The sequence below is a fragment of the Plutella xylostella genome, chromosome 5 (assembly GCF_932276165.1).
Source record: "Plutella xylostella chromosome 5, ilPluXylo3.1, whole genome shotgun sequence".
Taxonomy (NCBI): domain Eukaryota; kingdom Metazoa; phylum Arthropoda; class Insecta; order Lepidoptera; family Plutellidae; genus Plutella; species Plutella xylostella.
Genome location: NC_063985.1, coordinates 10,397,520 through 10,417,311, shown reverse-complemented (window position 1 = coordinate 10,417,311; position 19,792 = coordinate 10,397,520). Strand labels below are relative to the sequence as shown.

General features: G+C 38.9%; 2 protein-coding genes across 2 annotated transcripts; one reads left to right on the top strand and one right to left on the bottom strand.

The window, feature by feature from the left end:
- Window positions 1–131: 131 nt before the first annotated feature.
- On the bottom strand, window positions 132–2,054 carry LOC105387114 (metallo-beta-lactamase domain-containing protein 1). The gene is made up of 4 exons (XM_038112707.2): window positions 1,809–2,054; window positions 1,453–1,617; window positions 1,092–1,205; window positions 132–552 (listed from the first exon to the last, which is right to left on the bottom strand). Exons 1-4 carry the CDS (start codon window positions 1,957–1,959, stop codon window positions 341–343), a joined length of 642 nt encoding a protein of 213 aa, XP_037968635.2. The 5' UTR covers window positions 1,960–2,054; the 3' UTR covers window positions 132–340.
- Window positions 2,055–2,396: 342 nt separating this feature from the next.
- On the top strand, window positions 2,397–19,315 carry LOC105385547 (aspartyl/asparaginyl beta-hydroxylase). The gene is made up of 18 exons (XM_048633238.1): window positions 2,397–2,731; window positions 2,804–2,995; window positions 3,288–3,397; window positions 3,739–3,801; window positions 3,902–3,979; window positions 4,070–4,384; window positions 5,024–5,186; window positions 5,563–5,699; window positions 6,717–6,825; window positions 8,993–9,070; window positions 9,535–9,630; window positions 9,935–10,158; window positions 15,444–15,849; window positions 16,430–16,530; window positions 17,339–17,573; window positions 17,777–17,882; window positions 17,968–18,678; window positions 19,074–19,315. Exons 1-18 carry the CDS (start codon window positions 2,680–2,682, stop codon window positions 19,222–19,224), a joined length of 3,327 nt encoding a protein of 1,108 aa, XP_048489195.1. The 5' UTR covers window positions 2,397–2,679; the 3' UTR covers window positions 19,225–19,315.
- Window positions 19,316–19,792: the final 477 nt, after the last annotated feature.

The following is a 19,792-nucleotide window of genomic DNA, read 5'->3' as shown; positions in this document are numbered from 1 at the left end:
TTTGTGTAACTTCGTCTTTTTACCTTCAAATCATCGCTTAGATCGTCCAATTGTTTGTAAATATTTAAAATATATTATGTGCAATGTGCATCTTTACTTCTTACATCTAATGGAAATAATAAATTGTGTCATTCAATGCAAAATGTATTTTATTTCCATCACATTAGTTAATTATAAAATTCAAAAATATAGGTTATATACTTATGTAGTAATAAAGTTGTTTATGGCATGGCATCTTATATAAAAAATCGAAGTTTAAGAAAATACTGTATGCACAGCACGAGAACAATTATTATTAAATAACACGAAAAAATCAGAATTCACTTACAAAGACAAACCTTTAGTCTCCTTTATCAATGTAATCAAGTTGTCTTTTCAAGAACTCCCTGACGTCATCGGTGACTTGGAAGATAGGTCCGTGTCCGGGCACAATCCAGTGCGCTGCGTCGGCCACGCTGAGCCGGTTCTTCCTCTGCTGGTCGGGGTCCTCGCTGCCGGCGTCCAGCCAGAGGTTGCTGTCCTCTATGTCTTCTTGCCTTTCAAATAGATCTCCTGTGAAAATTAAAAATAAATTATGAAGAAATATTATTATTGGCCATACAGTAATTCTTAAAGATTACTCTTACGTACCTAAGGTACACAAAAAAAACTAGGTCGCTCCATTGATTAAATCACTGTCCAAGGACTTAGTAAGATGCATGTGAAACCATATAACAGCAAATTTAATAAACAGAAGGAATCCAATAAGACTTATTTAAAGGTAAGTTAGTAGTGTGGACTAATTATGGGCTGATGATAATGAAACTTAGGTATATTATGTAGAATATATTACAAACAGTGATGTTAATATAGAATATTAAAATCAGAACATAGAGCTCTAACATAGAATTAGTGTGATAGAAGTAAAATTTTATAACAATTTTATTTTAAAGTAAAAATCGTTTATTAACAAATTGTTTAAGTACATTTTGTGATGTGGCTGCAAATTCCACACTAGGCGAACCTGTATTGTGGAACTTATTCTAAATATATTTAAAGTTTCTTTAAACAATTTTAAAGTAGGTACCATTTTGAGGTCTAATAAAGTTTACCTGCTATAGCCACAGTTTCATCCTCAGGGGTCTTCACAAGAACTGTGACATCAGACAAAGTGTGTCCCGGAGTGGGCGCCACTTTCACACTCTCATTTATCACATAATCTTCACCTGAAACAGGTTTATAAATAAAATTATGATATTGCTTTAGCATTATTATATCCCATTCCACGGGGAAAGGCATCTGACAGGACGCTTATAATATTCGAATAAGGGTAGTTTTCGTTTGTATCAGATGTCTTTCCCTGTGGAATGGGATATAAATGCAAATTAAATTATTATTTTATAATGCAATAAGTGCAGTTAGGAATTTGCTTTTTCTGAGTCATATAAGTTATTACTTAGTTTTAAATCTCACCTTTCTCAAAAGGGTGTAAATAATACTTGTCATGGAATGAAATACTGAATCCCACAATGTGCTTAGCTTTTAGGAACAAATTGTTGTTTCCTGTGTGATCAGAATGCCCGTGTGTTGACACAACATAATGTATATCTTCAGGTTTTAAGTTGTGCTTCTGTAATGCTGAAAAACATTAATATTCAAATGATTAAGGTGGGTGGGAGAATGGTTAGGTAGATCATTATTCTTATAAGTTAGGCTAGATTTTTCATAACTACTTATGGTCCCAGTTTCTAAGCGGCAATAAAATAAATAGGGATCGAATACTTCTCTTATGCAGGGCAATGAGTCTTCACTAATTAAATTAAACATACCTGCAATGATTTTGTCTGAATCCCATGGTGTCATTGTATCTACAATAATATTGTGTTCACCCTTTATAAGAGTACATGTACAATTGGCAGTCATGTAGCCTTCTTCATCAACGTTAGAATACCCATCGTACAGTACAGATACCTCGCTCATTTTTGTAATAAACTAATCTAATTCTAATACATAGTAAAAGAAACACAAATCACACAATCAAGGTTGTAATTTGTTCCAGTTTAGGAGATAAATAGATCCATAAAACTTTGACAAGCGTATAAAAGAGACAGCGCATAAAAGTTTTAACTAGCTAGAAAAGGACAGAAAATACAACAGCTGTGACTTTGGGCTTTAACTGTAATGAAGAACACAACAATCTGTCAAATTGACGACAATCGTTCAAATACCATTCTCCATTATCAATTATTATTTTTTAATTATGACCAAAACAAGTTGCAAATTCATTACTGTAATTTTATGTTGTAGTTAATTATTAAAGGTAATTAGTGATATTAATATTTTAATATAGCGTTAATCTAGATTTAGTTTCCGTTCATTTTAAATCATCTTAAAGAAAGCTGTCGAGCTACCGAACAGACTTTAAAAAGTTACCCTGACAAGCCAGCTGTCTTCGCGGGTCTAATTTTAGGTTAAAAATTCAAAAATAAATTCAAGTGAAAAGCACACTGAGAGAGAGTACTGCGTCTAGGTTATTTTAGAATTTCAGCGTGCGCCAAAATCCTTTATTCATGAAAATTGCGCACTTGGATCCTTACATGCCTCGTGCTTTTATAGCGTCCGTAAGTTCGTTACCCTATTGTTTACCGTCGGTTATGAAACAATAAGTCTCCTTCCGCCGAGCGCAGTTCACTGAGAAGAATGTCCGGGGACGTGCAGCCAAGAAAACGCAAGGATAAGAAGAAGAAAAAAGGTCAGTTTACCACTAACCTTAGTTTTAAGGACTCATCTATTACTTGTTAACTTAATACAGGTGTAGTTGCAGATGAGTTGGGCCTGGATGAGGGTCCGCGGGGGACGGCGGCGCCGCTGGGCGAGGGCGACGTGCTGCTGCACGCGCACAGCGACCACGGCACCGGCGGCCACTGGTGCGCCAAGCTCATCTTCTTCTCCCTGCTCGCTGTGCTGATAACTCTGATTGGATTGATCATACTGGAGAATAGAGGACTTTCTGAATGTAAGTTGAGTTTATGATTGATTATTTTTAAACTGCTTCATAGTTGAAACTTCTGCTGTGAATTTTATACTGATATTCATATTTTGCCATTGTTTAACATATTTTAGGACAGTATTACAAAGAACTAACAGAAGAGTAAAATTCCAAAGACTGACTTACTTATGCTATGAAAAATCTTGCTTAAAAGAGGCATTTTTGTATGTCTTCTTCTTCATCATTGTCCTTACTGTGCTAATGGTATAATATATTCAGGAGCTAGCTCAGTGCTTACAGAATCATTCCAATGTTTCAGTGGAAGCCAGCACGGTGCACACCCAGTACTCGGGGGTGCTGGAGGGGTGGCTGGAGGATGCCCCAGACGATGACCACCACGATGAACACACCCTTGAACTGAAGCATCCTGTGAGTACATTATTTTACAAATATCTATGAAGTTTGTTCATTTTATATATTCATTATAAAAATACACAAGGGGTTGTTTAAAACTCACTGCCATAATTATATCTTTTCAATTTTGCAATGTCCTTACATTTCCATCATCAAACTGGACTGATTTACAATCAGTCTTTATTTTGGGTATTGTTGTGATGTCTTTATGTCATTGGTAAAGCAGTAAAATCATAATCATTGTGTTAACAAATTGGGAAGGGGTGGCCTGTACATATTGTAGGTATTAAATTTTTCCATCATGTATGCTTTGTATGTTTGATGTCCATGTAAGTGTCCTATTCATATCCATCCAGGACGACGACCATGATGACCACGAAGAACACAACGGCCATGACGATGATGATGATCATGATGAGGTGCCTTTTGTTTTCATTATTTTTATGTGTGTGTGTGCTAATAATGTTATACTATCTATGATAGAAAGTTCCTGTTTTGATAATCTCAATTATTATAAAGGTTGAAGAAGATGATGATGATCACAATCATGAAGACAGCGACGAGCAAGAGGTGACTGATGAAGAAAATAATGATGAGGTTTGATAGGTTTTTTACTTGAATTCAATAGAATTGTTTAGTAATAAAAGTTTGGATAGGTGTTTTACATCTTTCTTTAATGTGAAACAGGATGACCAAGAGGATTTAAGCCAAGAAGAGTTAGATAATGAAGAACAAGAAGAAGATAATGCTTCTGATGATGAAGAACCTCAAGCTGATGAGGAGAATGATGACAATGAAATAGATGCATCACAAGAAGAGCAAGGTTCTGATGAAAATACGGCTGAAGATGATGAAAACGATCTACTTGATAATGATGAGGACGAAAATGAAGTAGAAGAAAATAATGCAGAAGACTTGAGTGGTGAAAAAGATTATGGCATTGAACAGTTCGATAACGAAGACGAGCAGAATGAGTCAGAAGAAAATGAATTTGAAAACAAGGTGTTAAGACTTGTCTAAATTATGATTGAGTTTATTGGCTTGAGATAATTAAAACACCTAATTGATGCTTTTATTTTAAAATTAACAAGGATATACCTACTTCTTTTGAAACAAAATAAATAACAAGAAACTTAATCCCAATTACTTTATTAGTTAAGAAATAAGTTGTAGGCATTAATATAATGTAGTTGTCTAACACAACAGTGACTTTAACAGCTGCAACGATGTTTGAATTATTTTAACACCACGGTCTTTTATCGCAGGACACCTACTCTTCAATGTGTTTAAATTTCAGAGTAATTTTCTGCCACCAACCCACTTTGTCGCTGAAAAGGCAATACTTAATGCGTTTTTCTTGCTATAATGTATGACGCTTAAAACGTTGTCTAATATTATTACTTTGCACGTAAAGCTGGGATTTACACGACAAGAATATGCTCGGTCCTAGCCCTCTCGTACGATACTAGGCTTTCATTGTCCGAGAGTGCTACATTACGACTATAATAGAAACTCTCGGCCCACGCACTCTGTCGTGTAAAACCCGCTTTAAACGTTAAGCACAAAACGTATAACTTCTCCATGTTCTTAACTGTAATATTTTTATTTTCCACTAAATTAAACAAACCCTTCACCACACAGGACGAAGACGATCACGACGATGAACACGAGAGTGATGAAGAAGAAGAAGTGGAGATCGAGAAGATAGAGGAAGAGGCGGCTGATGATGAGGAGCCGATCAGTAACGAGCTGCCCGCGCTGCCCGAGGCTGATGATGATGATGACGATGATGATAAGAAACCTGGTGAGCTTAGTAAAGATTCTTTAAAGACTAATTGCCATATTTCTAGAAATTATGACGGGTTAGATGAATTTTAATAAAATACTTATTCATAAAATAAATTTCGGCAAAAAGATACATTGAGATTCCACTGTTTGTGTCAGCCAAAAAGCAAATTTCGTGTATGGCTTCGCCAACCTCTTGTAAATAGTTAGTTCAATGACTATGTCATAAAGAACTAGTTGTTGTTCACTAAGAAAGGTAGATTGTATTCATGATTAGGATTACACAAATCAAAAACCTTCGTCCTATGTTCGAATAATTCTCACCTCAGACTTGACTCTTTGCCATTCCATTCCCCCTCATCAACCCCTACTAAACAAAATCCCTACTCCCACAGACGGAGGCGCCGAGTCTGAAGACGACCAATCAGCAGACGAGGCCGACGACGGAGACTTCCTGCAACAAGACGACGACGACGACGTGCCTCCTGTGGTGGAGCCCATCTCCGCGCCTAAAGGGAAACCTTTCCAGGAGGTAAGTACATGATGTATTGTATTCACTATACACTCACGAGCAATGAACGCCGCCTGCAATATTGAAGTACATTTTACAGCGCATGAGAATATTACCAACTAAACAAGTAATTATTGTGTTTATCTTTAATAAAATTGGGGTCATTTAGTGCCGGCATTTGGTAAGTGGAACTTTTTCATTGATTGCTTGTGTAGGAAGCTTATAGAAGATTAGGTACCAATGCTGCAATGTTTGACGGAACCGTAGATCAGTCGTTAGCAAACCTGTTCCCGAAGCTCGGGGGTTCGAATACTGCATTGCACATAACATCGTTTGATAAGCACTTGTGTTTGCCTTGTGTCTGGTTGTTGGATGTATATTTTGTAGCTATTAGGTATATCAGCTGTCGGTCACCCATATTACAGACTCTGCCTAGTTTAGGAATTGATGGCCTGGAATGTGAGATGTTTCAAGACACATCTTCCAATAAAGAGCATCACAACACTATGTCCTCAGCCTTCCTTATCCTTAAATCCACTGCCACCTAACTATTTAAGGTCGTCAGTCCATCGCGCTGGAACTAGAATTTGTACTTTCCACCAATTTGATGTCCTCAGAGATAATAATGTCTACAAATGCACCGTTTAATGCACCACTGTACAATGCGTGAGGTAATGAGTAAATTGCAGCGCTGATTAGATAAACGAAGTATCCCACACGAGCTATTTTAACAATTTGTCTTGTTTTATGATTATGACCTTTATATATTTTTTATTACCTCTGACACAACCAATTCTAATGATATCTACCTTTGGCTTTGCCTACTGTAATCGGCAGTAGGTACCATTTAATAAAAAAGAGATTGTTTATTTCGTCAAAATGCCGCGAAATATACATCGCCCCTCGTAAGATTACAAAACTATATAAATTATAATCCATATCGCGACAAAAATCATCTGAGCATCCTCGCAAAATTTTCATCTATTCGCGCACTTCACAAAACTGCACACAATAACTCTATCCAAACCCGTTCCCCAGGTGGACGAAGCGGACTCCCGCGAGGTCCCCGTGGACACCCTCGCCGAGGAAGAAGAGTACGAGCGGCAACAGGAGGAGCTGAGGAGGCAGCAGGAGGAAGCCTCGCACAGTAAGTACCTGATCGACACTACACTCAGCGCCTGTTCCACAATGTCTGGATAAGGGATAAAAGACATGCTGTCACTGTCCAATACAGAGAGAGTGACAGCACGTCTTTTATGTGTCAGGTAGCCAAAATCCAGATATTGTGAAGCAGCCCTTAGTAAAATATAACATGAGCCCTATGACGTTGTGATTCGCAGATCCCTATGCCAGGTGAATGAACCTTTGCAGTTTGAATGGTCTTGTGCCAGGTGAATAAAGTTGTTATCCCTTGAAAACAAATAACAGATAAAATTTATGGATTTTACAGCTTCCATATGGCTCATGCTATATTTTACAAAGTATAGCATAGCCGCCGTACCACGGTCTGTTCACTTATTGACCAATTCTTTAGTTTCTATTCAAAAGAAAATAAAATAGAATCGACCATTTTGCAGATAGAACTTTTTTTGTTGCCGCGATATGTTAAAGCGACACAGAATAGGGTCAACTGTTTTTTTAAAGTAATACGAGTTGTCGGTGGAATTTTATCATTGTACTTCCCGTTAGTAGGCTAATGCACCTGAACTTTAACAATGGGACCAAGCAAAATTTTATGTCGCTAATGGATGGTGGTACGGGGACTTTGTCAGCGTTTCCACATTCTAGTTTCGTGTATTTTTTTCTATTGTTTATTCGTGCAAAAACGAAACCCAAAACACTGCGTTAGATTTTGTTGTGTCTTTATTGTATGAGTTGTTATAAGATTGTAGATGTAAACGTACAGTTATCTAGGTAACTTACCTACAGTCCCATACTATAGCGTGTACTCGTTTCTATTTTTAACCGACATCTTTGTGCGAATTCCCCTCGCGATATCAACAGTAATTGGTACATTTATTGCCGAGTTAATTTGATCGGATATAATTACAAATATATTTGGCAAGTATTCAAATAAAAGCTCTTTGTGCTACATTCTCAGTTCATAGCGGATCGTCTGCCAAATACCAAAAACAGATGTTCATTCGTCTTCAGACTGACAGTGACCGATATTGTGGGTCAATGCTATATTTTATAGGCTCGTATGTGAGTTGGGTTCGATTCCCGGCCGACACAGATTTGTATAAACATGAATATTTATTTAGGACTAGTATTTTCGGAAAAAAAAACATTTAAACTAACATGACAATAAAAATGTGTACCCCAAAAGACCACATTATTAGTTGCAAGCTGTACATATTTTCAAACAATATACTCACATAATATACTCACAAGCTGCCTGAATTAGTTTCATATACTTAACTAGTACCTACTAACAATAACAATACTAACTGCTTTCCTAGCTTTATGTCTTCGACGACATAAATAACACAATTTTCTTTAAGTAAAACAAATCGATTGTTATAAAAATAAAGTATCTTTCCATTGTCATCTTTTATTTCGGACCCTTTTACTTATACTTACTCATCGTGCGTTAATCTGCTTCCGAGAGGCTATAGATAAAATCTTTTTAATCATATAATTATCTACCTATTTTTAACCGACTTCAAAAAAAGGAGGAGGTTCTACCATATTTACTTTCCAACTAACAACAATGATTTGTTCTCTAAAATATATCCTTTCGGAAGCTTATCGACATCTCTGAAAAAACTGGTTTAGTTAAGCAGTTTTGTAGTACCTAATGGTATAGTATGCCGCTCATTATTGTTCGTCTCAAAAATAACATTGTTATTAAGTCGAAACTGGTTATCTATCCTCTTTGGAATTACATGGTATGTGATAGATATTAGATAAGGCAGACTGGGCCTTCCATAAAAGTTAAGAAACGAAAATAAATAGTGTTAATCTGAAATTTTATATTTAGGTGTCTCCAAGAGCAATTACAAACTTTCTGGAGTCTACATTAGGTGGGTAAAATTCGGTGAAAACCATCCTCACATTAGAGTTTCAATAACCTACAGGCGGTCGCGTGCGTGTTGTTCAGTTTTATAGCTGATAAATTATGAGGAAGGCCGAGAACCGACTGATGTGGCGCTCCATGGGAGAGGCCTATGTCCAGCAGTGGATGATTATTGGCTGATGATGATGATGACGCTACGCTTCAAATTTGTAGTGTAAATCCAACCCATACTTCCCTGATCATTTGGGTCATTACCGTGCGCAGTATAGTACAGCGTGGCGCGCGTGTGTTTCAGTGTGGCTGAAGCTGGGCGTGGGCGGCGCGCTGCTGCTGGCCACGCATGCCGTGCTGCGCCGCGCCGCCGCCCCGCGCGGTGCGTATTACTAGTGTTATACAGGGTGTTCACTAGTGTTATACCGGTGTTCGAAAATGGAGACGAGAAAAGGGGGGCGAGCTGAGTCCAGTGAGTCCCCCCTTTCGGACTGTTACTTTTGCAACACCCTTTATATACACAAAATAGTTAAAAGTAATATAGTTTGAGTTTCTTTAAATATCTGCACAGCAGTCTTTTGCCCTATTTATTTTACACAATGAAAGGACCACTACCTCTCTTCAAATGAGATGGCATTACTCTACAGAACAGTTTTTCAGTGTTTTTACCCGCATTATTTTACATAACCAGGATACTTTTTACTTTTATTTTACTTGTCTTTGGACAGTAAGCCCCATAATGAGAGTAATTCAGTATGGTCAGTACAAAAATTATGTATTAAAATTCATATTTTATTTTCAAAATGCTTCTCTCTGAAGAAAATAGGCTTAAAGCATCATGTTTAACAGACGGAGCGAATGAAGACGAAGGCTCGGTTAGGGAAGAGACTCCACTCTCAGACCGGCGCATGACCATAGTGCCCGAGCAAGCGCCGCCCCCCGGTATAGTAATATAGCACTCCTTATTTTTGTTCAGCTCAGACCAAAAAAACAAAAGCTAACCTTTTTCCACCTTTTTTTGTTCAGCTCAGGCCCAAAACAAAAGAAAACTTAGATTCGAATCATTTGTGAATAAGGATGACCAATCACTTTGAAACCTGAGCACTGTATCATACGTTTTGCATGTCATTTTGAACACCCTTATTACAACTGATGATAAATCTACACCTACCATTCTGTAATCTTTTGAGATGTTTAATTCACTCCACCAGACTCATGTAAAATATTTATTTACCTTTGGTCTGAGCTAATGAAACACTTTCTCCACACACACCAAACACCTCTACCATTTCCCAATTTCAAACTGCAGTGGTACAGAGGCACGAAAGGCCTGTAGTGAAAGACGTGCAGTTACCAGAGGACATAGTGAAGCAGATCCCGATGATCATCAAGTCTGCAGCCACACCGCTGCAGGTCAGCATGGAAGATGGATCCGAGCCAGAGAATACGAGTGAACCTGAGGTTGAAGATGTTAGTATTACCGTTTTGATTATTAATGTGGGAGTAGTTTATGTTACAGAAATAGACATTAAATAAAGCTTCCAAATCCCTTGAAATAAGACACAATAAAAATAATATAATGTTCAAAAGATATAAGTATATCTGACATGTTTATTTTTATGTAATTAATATCATATTCATTATTATTAATTCATTATCTTCCTTTTACCTACCATTATGTAGTTCTTAGTAGTACTAAGATCTTTGCCTTCTCCGGTTTACAGTAAACACCGCTATTCTTTGATCCCATAGTTAAAATTATTTTTTGGTGAATTTAAGCAATAAGTATATCTATACTTTCGTCACTTCATATTGTTACACTCAAAGTATTCTAAAAGTAATTGTAAATAGTGTTAAAAGCAAGTTATTTAGTGAAACTGTGAATGTGCTACTATTATAACTTTATTAACGTAGAACGGGTACCTCCGCCTGCGTCAAGTGATTCCGACCCGACTCGCATCCGCGTACGGTCTACTTTTGCGCGCGCTTTCTCCGCCCGCCCGATCGCAGGTAACTCGGCGACGTCACAACTAAGCGGGCATAGATCAACAAGTTGCAGAAAAGACTGGTGCTCTGATTTCAAAACTGCTATACCTAAATTCTTTGAAAATGATATGCGCTGGTTGTAAAACAGAATCCAAAGCGGTTAACTATTATACCTGCTGCAACACCTCCTGTAAAGACATATATTGTTCGACATGTTCGAAAACACCAAATTTAACTGCAAGCCGTCAGAAAACGTGGATCTGCCCCTCTTGTTGCGCCAAAACTAAAAAAACTGGCGATTACACTAACTCGCCGATTAGATCCTCCAATGACTCTTCCAGCTGTAACGTAACTATTCGTAGTAAGCCTTCCCCTGCTGCAGATAATGTTGAAACGTCAAACGACGAATTGAAGGTTCTAACTTCAGAGTTACGTCGCCTAAACCAACTGATAGGCTCGCTCAAGGACAAACTAGACGAGGCAACCCTCTCTCTAACCAAATGCCACGAGAGACTAGATGAACTTGCGAGTGCAAGTGCATCCACAGACGACAGACTACGTAAGTTGGAAGCCAGAGACTTGGAGATAGTGGAACTAAAGTCGTCGGTCACTATGTTAAACCGTGAACTAAACACGCAAGCCCAATATCAGCTCCGAAATGAGATTGAGATAGCTGGTTTACCTGAGGCTGTAAATGAAAATCTGCATCACACTGTGCTCTTGCTATCCAAAAAGGTTGGAGTGGACCTGGATGATCGTGACATAGACTGGGTGACACGAGTGGGTCCTAAAAAGTCACCATCTACTAGTGAAGATAAACCCAACTTCCCTCGCCCTGTTGTAGTCCGTTTACTGCGTCGTGCCAAAAGAGACCAACTTACGAAAGCTGCGAAATCCAGGCGGAACTTAACGAGCGCAGATGTGGAGATCCCCGGGCCAGCACTAAAAGTCTTTATAAATGAGCGACTCACTAAAACAAACAGACTGTTGTTTCGAGATGCAAGAGCGTTATCAAAAGGAAAAGGTTTCGCCCACTGTTGGTCCACGAACGGCAACATTTATGTTCGACAACGAGAAGGAAAACCTGCAAAACAGATTGCATGTCAAGACGACCTGGAACGAGTTTTTAAGGATACTGCCTCAATGTCCTCGAACAAATAACCTGGAATTGTCATGTTATAATGAAATTGTACTTTTATTTATCTTCTTGTACCTACATCTAAGTTTTAATATATTATATACTTTATTAAATATATATCGCAAACACAGGAAAAATTTCACAATCACAGCCATAACGCACTCGTATGATGTCATTGTTAATTTCATACTTAAATGGGTTTCAGCAGTATTTAGAATAGATGAAAGGCGTATAACAAAGCAAAGTCACACAAAAAAAAAAACACACGCACAAATAAATGTTACACAATGTAGGAGTTGAAATTGACTCTCTTGATATTGTCTGTCATAATATAGACGATATTCAGATGACTGAAACCCTCCTTCCCAATATGTACAATTTCAAAATTATAAACTTTAACATAAGAAGCATCGATAAAAATCTAGATGACTTTCTGGTGTCAATAACAGGGATATTATACGATATCATTATTTTGACTGAATGCCGCATTGATGAATTCTCGATAATACCTCAACTACCCGGATACTTGGCATACAACACCACAAAGAAGATTAACCAAAATAGTGGAGTTGTGGTCTACGTTAAAAACAACTGGTCGCCTACGGTAGCCGAGCCAACTTTTAAAGAAGCCGATTGCATCGTGGTTGATATCCCAAATACCATAACTCTATTTGCAATATACCGATCGCCGTCTTTTAGAAGTACTGATAGAGTTTTGGAGGATCTCAACCGACAAATTGACAAACACAAAATTTGCAAACATCTTGTTATAGCTGGTGACATAAACATTAATATTTTACCAGGTAAAGATAACACTCTCAGTACCCAGGCCATAGATTACATGTGTACTCTTGCGGAACACGACCTAACACCAGTGATAACAAAACCTACTAGGCTTAAATCATGTCTTGATCACATTTTTGTTAGCTCTCAGATGCCTTCATTAGGTATTGTTTGCTCCACTGGAATTACAGATCACTTTTTCACAATAGCTGGCTTCAGTATTAACATCCCTTTGACTAAACGACATAAACGAACTGTTAATATACGTGATTATGAATCAATCAAGAAAGAATTGTCCGAGGTTAGTTGGTCCGAAATTCTATGTGATTCTGATGTTAATAAGGTTGTTACTGTTTTTACTGATAGGTTATCATCGATAATCGAGAAGCACACTTACGAAAAGAAACTAAGTAGATCTAATTTCAATATGAAACCTTGGATCACACCAGGTTTAATGCGATGTATTAGGCATCGCGATAAACTACACCAAAAATGTAGAAAAAATCCCAAAGACGACATTCAAGAAGTCGTATATAAAAGATACAGGAACTTCTGTAATGACCTGTTACACAAGCTCAAAAGACAATACGAGCAAAGCCAACTTAGTATCAGTATGGGCAACTCAAAAAAGCTTTGGGACACAATCAAATCAATATGTAATTTAAAGGCACAAAAACAGGAATCAACACAACTACTGTCCTTCGAGTCTTCCGATCCTAACACAGCAATTAACTCTTGTAACTCATACTTCGCTAATGTAGGCCAAAATCTAGCAAATAACATCCTCTTGAAACTAAACGCAAACGAAGAAGACTTAGCTTCACAAATACACGCAGACTCCCTCTCTCAGCCTGGCTCTTTTTTCGCACACCCTACTGACTCAGCAGAGGTGGAATCAATTATAATGCGATTAACGTCAGGTAAAGCACCTGGATTAGACGACATTGACACCACCTTACTAAAATGCATCAAAGACGTCATAACTTTGCCACTAGTAGAAATATTTAACATGAGTCTAGCCACTGGTATATTTCCAATAGCCTGGAAGACCGCTGTCGTTTGCCCAATTTACAAAGGTAAAGACTCAAGGGCTCTGCCAGGAAACTATCGACCTATTTCACTACTGAATATCTTCGCAAAAATGTTAGAGAAGATCATGAACACACGGCTAGTTAACTATCTTGAATCTCATGATCTTCTCTCAGATAGACAGTTCGGTTTCCGGCAGGGTAAATCCACCGAGGATGCAGTCTCCCTCCTCACTTCAACAATTGCCAACTTATTAGACAATAAAAACAAATGCATTGGTGTGTTTATCGACCTAGCAAAGGCCTTTGATTCAGTCTCCATTCCCATTCTTTTAAATAAACTGTCTAGTATGGGTATAAGAGGAACTACTCTAGACTGGTTTGAAAGTTATTTAAAAGACCGTCGGCAATGCTTAAGAGTAAGCCAATACACTAGCAGGGAGGCGGCAGTCCGTTATGGCGTTCCCCAAGGAAGCATATTGGGTCCTACGCTCTTCCTAATATATATGAACGACATCCATAATAGCGTTGACACCCCTAACTCTGAAATTATTTGTTACGCTGACGATACGGTTCTCCTTTTCTATGACAAGAGCTGGGACGAAGCTTATTCTCGTACCGAGCGCGGCATGAACCAGGTTTCAAAGTGGTTACAGAATAACCTTCTGACTCTTAATGTTAGTAAAACAAGATACATATGCTTCCATATCACCCAATCCTCAGCGCCAAACCACTCACAGGACATTAAAATCCACAATTGTATAAACAGAGGCATATCCTGTGACTGCGAACCGATAACACGCGTAGACTGCATCAGGTATCTTGGCGTACTTCTTGACGAAAATCTTAACTTTAAGCAACATATAGCTAAGTTATCAGGAAGAGTCCGTAGAGTAATAAATATTTTACGTAAATTACGCAGAGTGGCCGATTTAAAAACCCTTAAGATGCTTTATTTTGCCATCTGCCATTCTCTCCTGGATTACTGTATCTTATGCTGGGGAGGCGCTGCTAAAACTGCTATGATACAGGTAGAGCGAGCTCAACGATCCGTCATAAAAACAATGCTTTTTAAACCTTTAATGTACTGTACCCGTAAACTGTATAGTGAAGCAGACATACTCTCCGTTCGTAAAATTTACATTCTTAAATCAACACTAAAAGCTCATAGATACATTTCAGGATCGGACCAGTTTGCAGATCTAACGAAGAAAAGAGTTCACCGAGTTCCCCTTCCAAAAATTAATACCGAGTTTGCTCGACGTTTTGGCTCATTTCCTCAGTTATTAATTTACAATAAAGTCACAAAAATAGAAAATATTCGTGATAAAACGGCAATGGAAGTAAAAACCAAAGTCTCGAAATGGCTCCTGAGTTTAAGCTACGATGATACTGAATCTTTACTATCCAACAAATCTTGACTGTCAATCGTCCCGCGATTATATATATTTAATTATATTTTATTTTATGTATTTCATTTATATTGATATGTTTTTTATAAGTTACATTACTATTAATCTGGTTTGATAACATAAATGCATGCTTTCATTTTATTTTGTATCCGATCAGTTCAAAATGTTTTTTATTTTACCTAAATTATTGTCATTTAATATTTATTAGTACCTACCAATACAAATTACTGTAAACCGTAGTAGTCGTATTTACAATGTCGTAATCTGATCCTCACGTCACAGGCTTGCCTAGTGTGAGGATCGCAGTGTATTTCTGTTTGTAAATTGTGTTTTTTGTTAAATAAATATATTTGATTTGATTTTGATTTGACTTACCTTAGCAATACTATAAAATCTGTAAATTTTTAGGAACCCGAAGAGCCTCAAATTGAAGAGAACGAGTTATTCAGCGACGAAGAAGAAGAGGTGGAGGAAATAGTCGAGGAGGAAGAAGAAGAAGAAGAAGTAATTGTACCCAAGAAAGAGACACCGAAAGAGGCAGCTCCAACGCCGAAACCGACAGCATCGTCCCCAAAACCCACACCGAAAGTCGAAGAAAACCCCGAACCTGAAGAAGAAAACGAAGAAGCAGAGGAAGATGATGAAGAATTAGACCCTGACGATGTCGAGATCATAGAAGATGAAGATTTAGACGAAGAGGAAATTGAGGAGGAGGAAATATCCGACGTAGATGATGCAGAGCTTCTCAGTCGACTAGAAGCGAAATACGGACGTCTACCTGATCCAGAGAGGCCAGCCGGATACAAAATCCCGAGTAAAGAAACGCGTGGATGTGAATCGAGTTTACCCCGACTAATTGTGGCTTGCGTGTGATTTACTAACCTAACATTTGGGCATGATTAACTTAAGTGTAAGTTGACTTTTTAATTCAGTAGCTTAGTTTGTAGTTCGTAAAGCATTATAGTGTAGAGCTGTCTTGCCAAATATATTTTGTTCCGTTCCGACGCACTATATTTTTAAAATCATGCAATACATAGTAGGTAATATTTATAATAGAGGTATCATCAAATGAAATTGAACGAACAAACGAACGTTGGCCATTGGCAAACCGCATCAACCAAGGCCAACGACGCCTTTACGTCATCAATTCATATCATATTTGAATCGACGTCAAAATTACCTTATAATACGACATGAACATAAAATAATTAATCAAATAAAACATGCAACAAATGCTAAGCCGAGTTGCAGAAAGGACCTGAAACTTATGTTCTTACTTTATATGTAGAAAGAGACAGACACAGATTCAATACCGCCATTAGCCTCTTTTCTGCAACTCGCCAAAAGCCTAATTACCCTCACAACTGCTACACCAAACCTCTTCTCACTTCCAGAAGACGGCGGCAACAGCGTGGACGACGAAGGCTGGCCCGGCGAGCCCAGCGACGCCTACTGGGGACGCCAGCTGAACAGCGCCGAGAGAGAAATGCACCAGGTATATATGGGGGAAGTGATGAGGGGAACTTAACGAAGGTCAATGTACGGTCAGCTGCTTACAAACTGATAATGTTTTAATAGGCAGTTTGTGGGCTTGACAAGGTACAAAAGTGTACAGCTACTTATGCAGCTGACTGTAGGTCGGGCCCTATTGGACAATATAGACGATGAGGCCTTGTGTTCCCAGAAGTGATCATCATCATCATCATCAGGACATAAGGCGCTACACAACACTCTGTGTCTCAAAGTAACCAAGATAGCTAGCTCTTGTTCTATTCTAATGATATTAGTGATCCTAATAAGGGCTGTACATTGAAAGGGAGCTATATGAAAGAAAAAAATCTTGTTGGTGTATTCGAGTTGATATCAATAGAGTAATGTGCATGTAGCATGAAAGAAAAAAACGTCTTGACGTCGTCGTGTTATTTGAAAGATAACTTTTTGTGAATCCCTGCTTTATGTTTGATTTATCTAACTTTAACTATTAGTAATCATGATTATTTAAGAATACACCAACAAACCACCCCTCCCTTCACCAATCTTATAATTCCAACTTTCCCCCAAAAATTTCAGGACTGGCTGCAGTAGTCTCAGTTTGCAAACTAATATACAATTATAAACCCTCTTACTTTGCTCGTTGTGCCATTTCCCCCTGACTCGTCGCGGCCGCGGCCGCCCCGCGCCCGCACCCCGCGCCCCCCGCCGCGCCCGCGACGACTCTTACATTTATATATAAGATATATATAGTTTATGTACGAATGTGTGTGTGTAGTTGTTTAAGTGTGTGTGTGTACTAACACGGCTAGGGTCACTGGAACGCAGCGATCGAGATGGCATCGGCTAAAGAACTTTCTTCAAGCGCTCGAGCGCGTTGGATCATTGCGAAGGCTTACGATGCAATGGCGGAGTCCAGAAGAGACAATCAACTGCTGTCGAAGGCTATCACTGCGTATATGGAACTGCTCAAGATGAATGCGAAGCTGTCAGATAAGAAGCTATTGGAAATCACCAACAGGACTCTTGACCGGATACAGTTTAGAGGTAATTTTTCATAATTTCCAAACTTTTTTAACCGCCTGTTTTAATTTATTTGGGTGTTATAAATGCAATAGAAATAGTGACCATTTTGCAATGTTTTTTACATGCGATTAAGAATGGGAACTTTATTAAATTTTAATGGATATATGAATATGCAGTATAGAGGAAGTGTTATATCTAGGTATCTAATGGGTGTGTGGTTTCAGGTATTTATTTGAATGCAGAGCCTGTGCACAGACTGCTGATTCGAAGGTTTCCCAACAACCCTGGCTACCGGAATAATTTGACCATATCCTTCCTTATGGCTAACAGGTAATGTACCTTATACACATTGTATTTTAGGTCTAAATAACCTACTATTCGTTTGTATATTAAATGCGTTTGTATTCATTTTCAGGGCGGACCTCGCAGAGGAAGTGTTAAAAGAAACCTTAAAGCTATGGCCAGAAGACCGAGTTGCCCTTGCCCACTATGCTTTCGTGCTGAAAACCCTTCTAAACCGCGTCGAGGAAGCAGAAAAGCTATTCCGGAAAGCTCTGGAAGGCGACAGTGGCGCCGCCAACGAACCCCGATTTTATTACCACTGGGGAGACGCTCTGCTCCTACTAGGACGAAATAAAGAAGCGGAACAGGTCCACAAACAAGCAGCTAAACTTGGACACTTCCTATCTCCAGCCCAAAGATCGCTTTACAATGTCAACCGCTTAAAAAGCCGCCCGTGGTGGAATATTAACGAAACTCCATATGCCCGACTCGCGCAAGCTCTAGAGAAATCCTGGAAACAAATCCTAAAAGAAGGCGAAGCGGCCCGCGCGCTATACGTCGAAGAAAAAGAAGGTCTGAGAGAGAAGGGAGACTGGTCTCAATTAGACCTGTTTGTGCGTGGGAGAGAGATACAAGATCGGTGCAAGCGTGCGCCAATCACGTGCTCGATAGTGAAGTCTGAAGCGGCCGCTATTGGCTGCCGTCGTGGCCAGATCAAGTTCAGTTCTATGGAGCCCGGTACACATGTCAGGCCTCATGTGGGACCCACTAACTGCCGGCTGAGGATGCATCTCGCGCTTAGCAATACTGAGAACACCTTCATGCGAGTTCATAAGGAGACGAGGTAATTGTACTTCTGATATTAATATGAATTATATCTATCCAATCATTCGGGAGGACAGGAGGGTATTTGCCATCATTTCCACGCTTAGCAGGCTTGGGGATAACTAGTCATAGCCTGTCGTTTCTCCAAACTGCCTCATTAAGCCTTGTGCTGATCCAAATTGCCATTTAGACGGTAGATTCTAGCCGCATGGCTAAATCTTGATGTTTCAGTCGTTTAAACGCACTCTGATAAGGGAGACCCGTGCCCCAGCAGTGGGGACGTGACGGGTCATACTGTGAAACGCACTCTAATAAAATCTTTCCATCTACCATCATAAAATATTTATATCATATAAATGTAGGTATCCCAGACTTAAGTATCCTAACCACTTCCTCCCCTCCATATCTCCACAGACAATTCCAGCTCGGCAAGACGTGGCTATTCGACGACAGCTTCGAGCATGAAGTCTGGCACAACGGCACCGGCGCGCGCCTCGTGCTGATCGTGGACCTGTGGCATCCCGACCTGACTGCGGCCGAGCGACGGACGCTGCCTGCTATATGAGACGGGTGTGGCGTTACGTCACAGTAAGGGTGAGGTTCCATTGGTGCGTTTGCTATGTATTTTTAATGACTGATCCTTTGGGACGTTCCGCGACGCGACTCATCAGTGGAATATCACCCTTACTGTTATGAACTGCCGCAATTAATGCGCTACTTGTGTTAACATCGCAGCATGAAAAGGTTACGCAGCCTGTGGATAGGAATAGTCCAAAATATGGAATTGATTTAGTACTGATTTCGGCCGCTAGAGGCACTATTATGTTATAGTGGAATTATCTCTGATTGTGAGATTTTTGCATGATAATTTTAATATCTAATATCATCTAGATTTCTGCGCCCAGTTCCTAGTCTGAATGAAATTTGAGATGAGAATCTCAGTATTTATGCCAAAACCATCATCACTTAATTATACATCAACAAATAGATAATAATAGTTTATGTAAGTGTAAGTTGAACATTAATGAATCGTATGCATTTCGTTGATTTTTGCATGTTACCGAGGGTTATGTCGATTATCAGTATGTGATATGGATACTATAAATCGTTATTTACTACTATTAAGATGATAA

Bases quoted from the DNA above. Each gene is read 5' to 3' on its own strand.
- LOC105387114 (XM_038112707.2), bottom strand. From the start codon at position 1,959: ATGAGCGAGGTATCTGTACTGTACGATGGGTATTCTAACGTTGATGAA. The intron at 1,618-1,808 runs GTATGTTTAATT...AATGTTTTTCAG, and splicing joins TTCAGACAAAATCATTGCAG to CATTACAGAAGCACAACTTA. The intron at 1,206-1,452 runs GTGAGATTTAAA...AACCTGTTTCAG, and splicing joins TTTACACCCTTTTGAGAAAG to GTGAAGATTATGTGATAAAT.
- LOC105385547 (XM_048633238.1), top strand. From the start codon at position 2,680: ATGTCCGGGGACGTGCAGCCAAGAAAACGCAAGGATAAGAAGAAGAAA. The intron at 5,187-5,562 runs GTGAGCTTAGTA...CTACTCCCACAG, and splicing joins CGATGATGATAAGAAACCTG to ACGGAGGCGCCGAGTCTGAA. The intron at 17,883-17,967 runs GTAATGTACCTT...ATTCATTTTCAG, and splicing joins TCCTTCCTTATGGCTAACAG to GGCGGACCTCGCAGAGGAAG.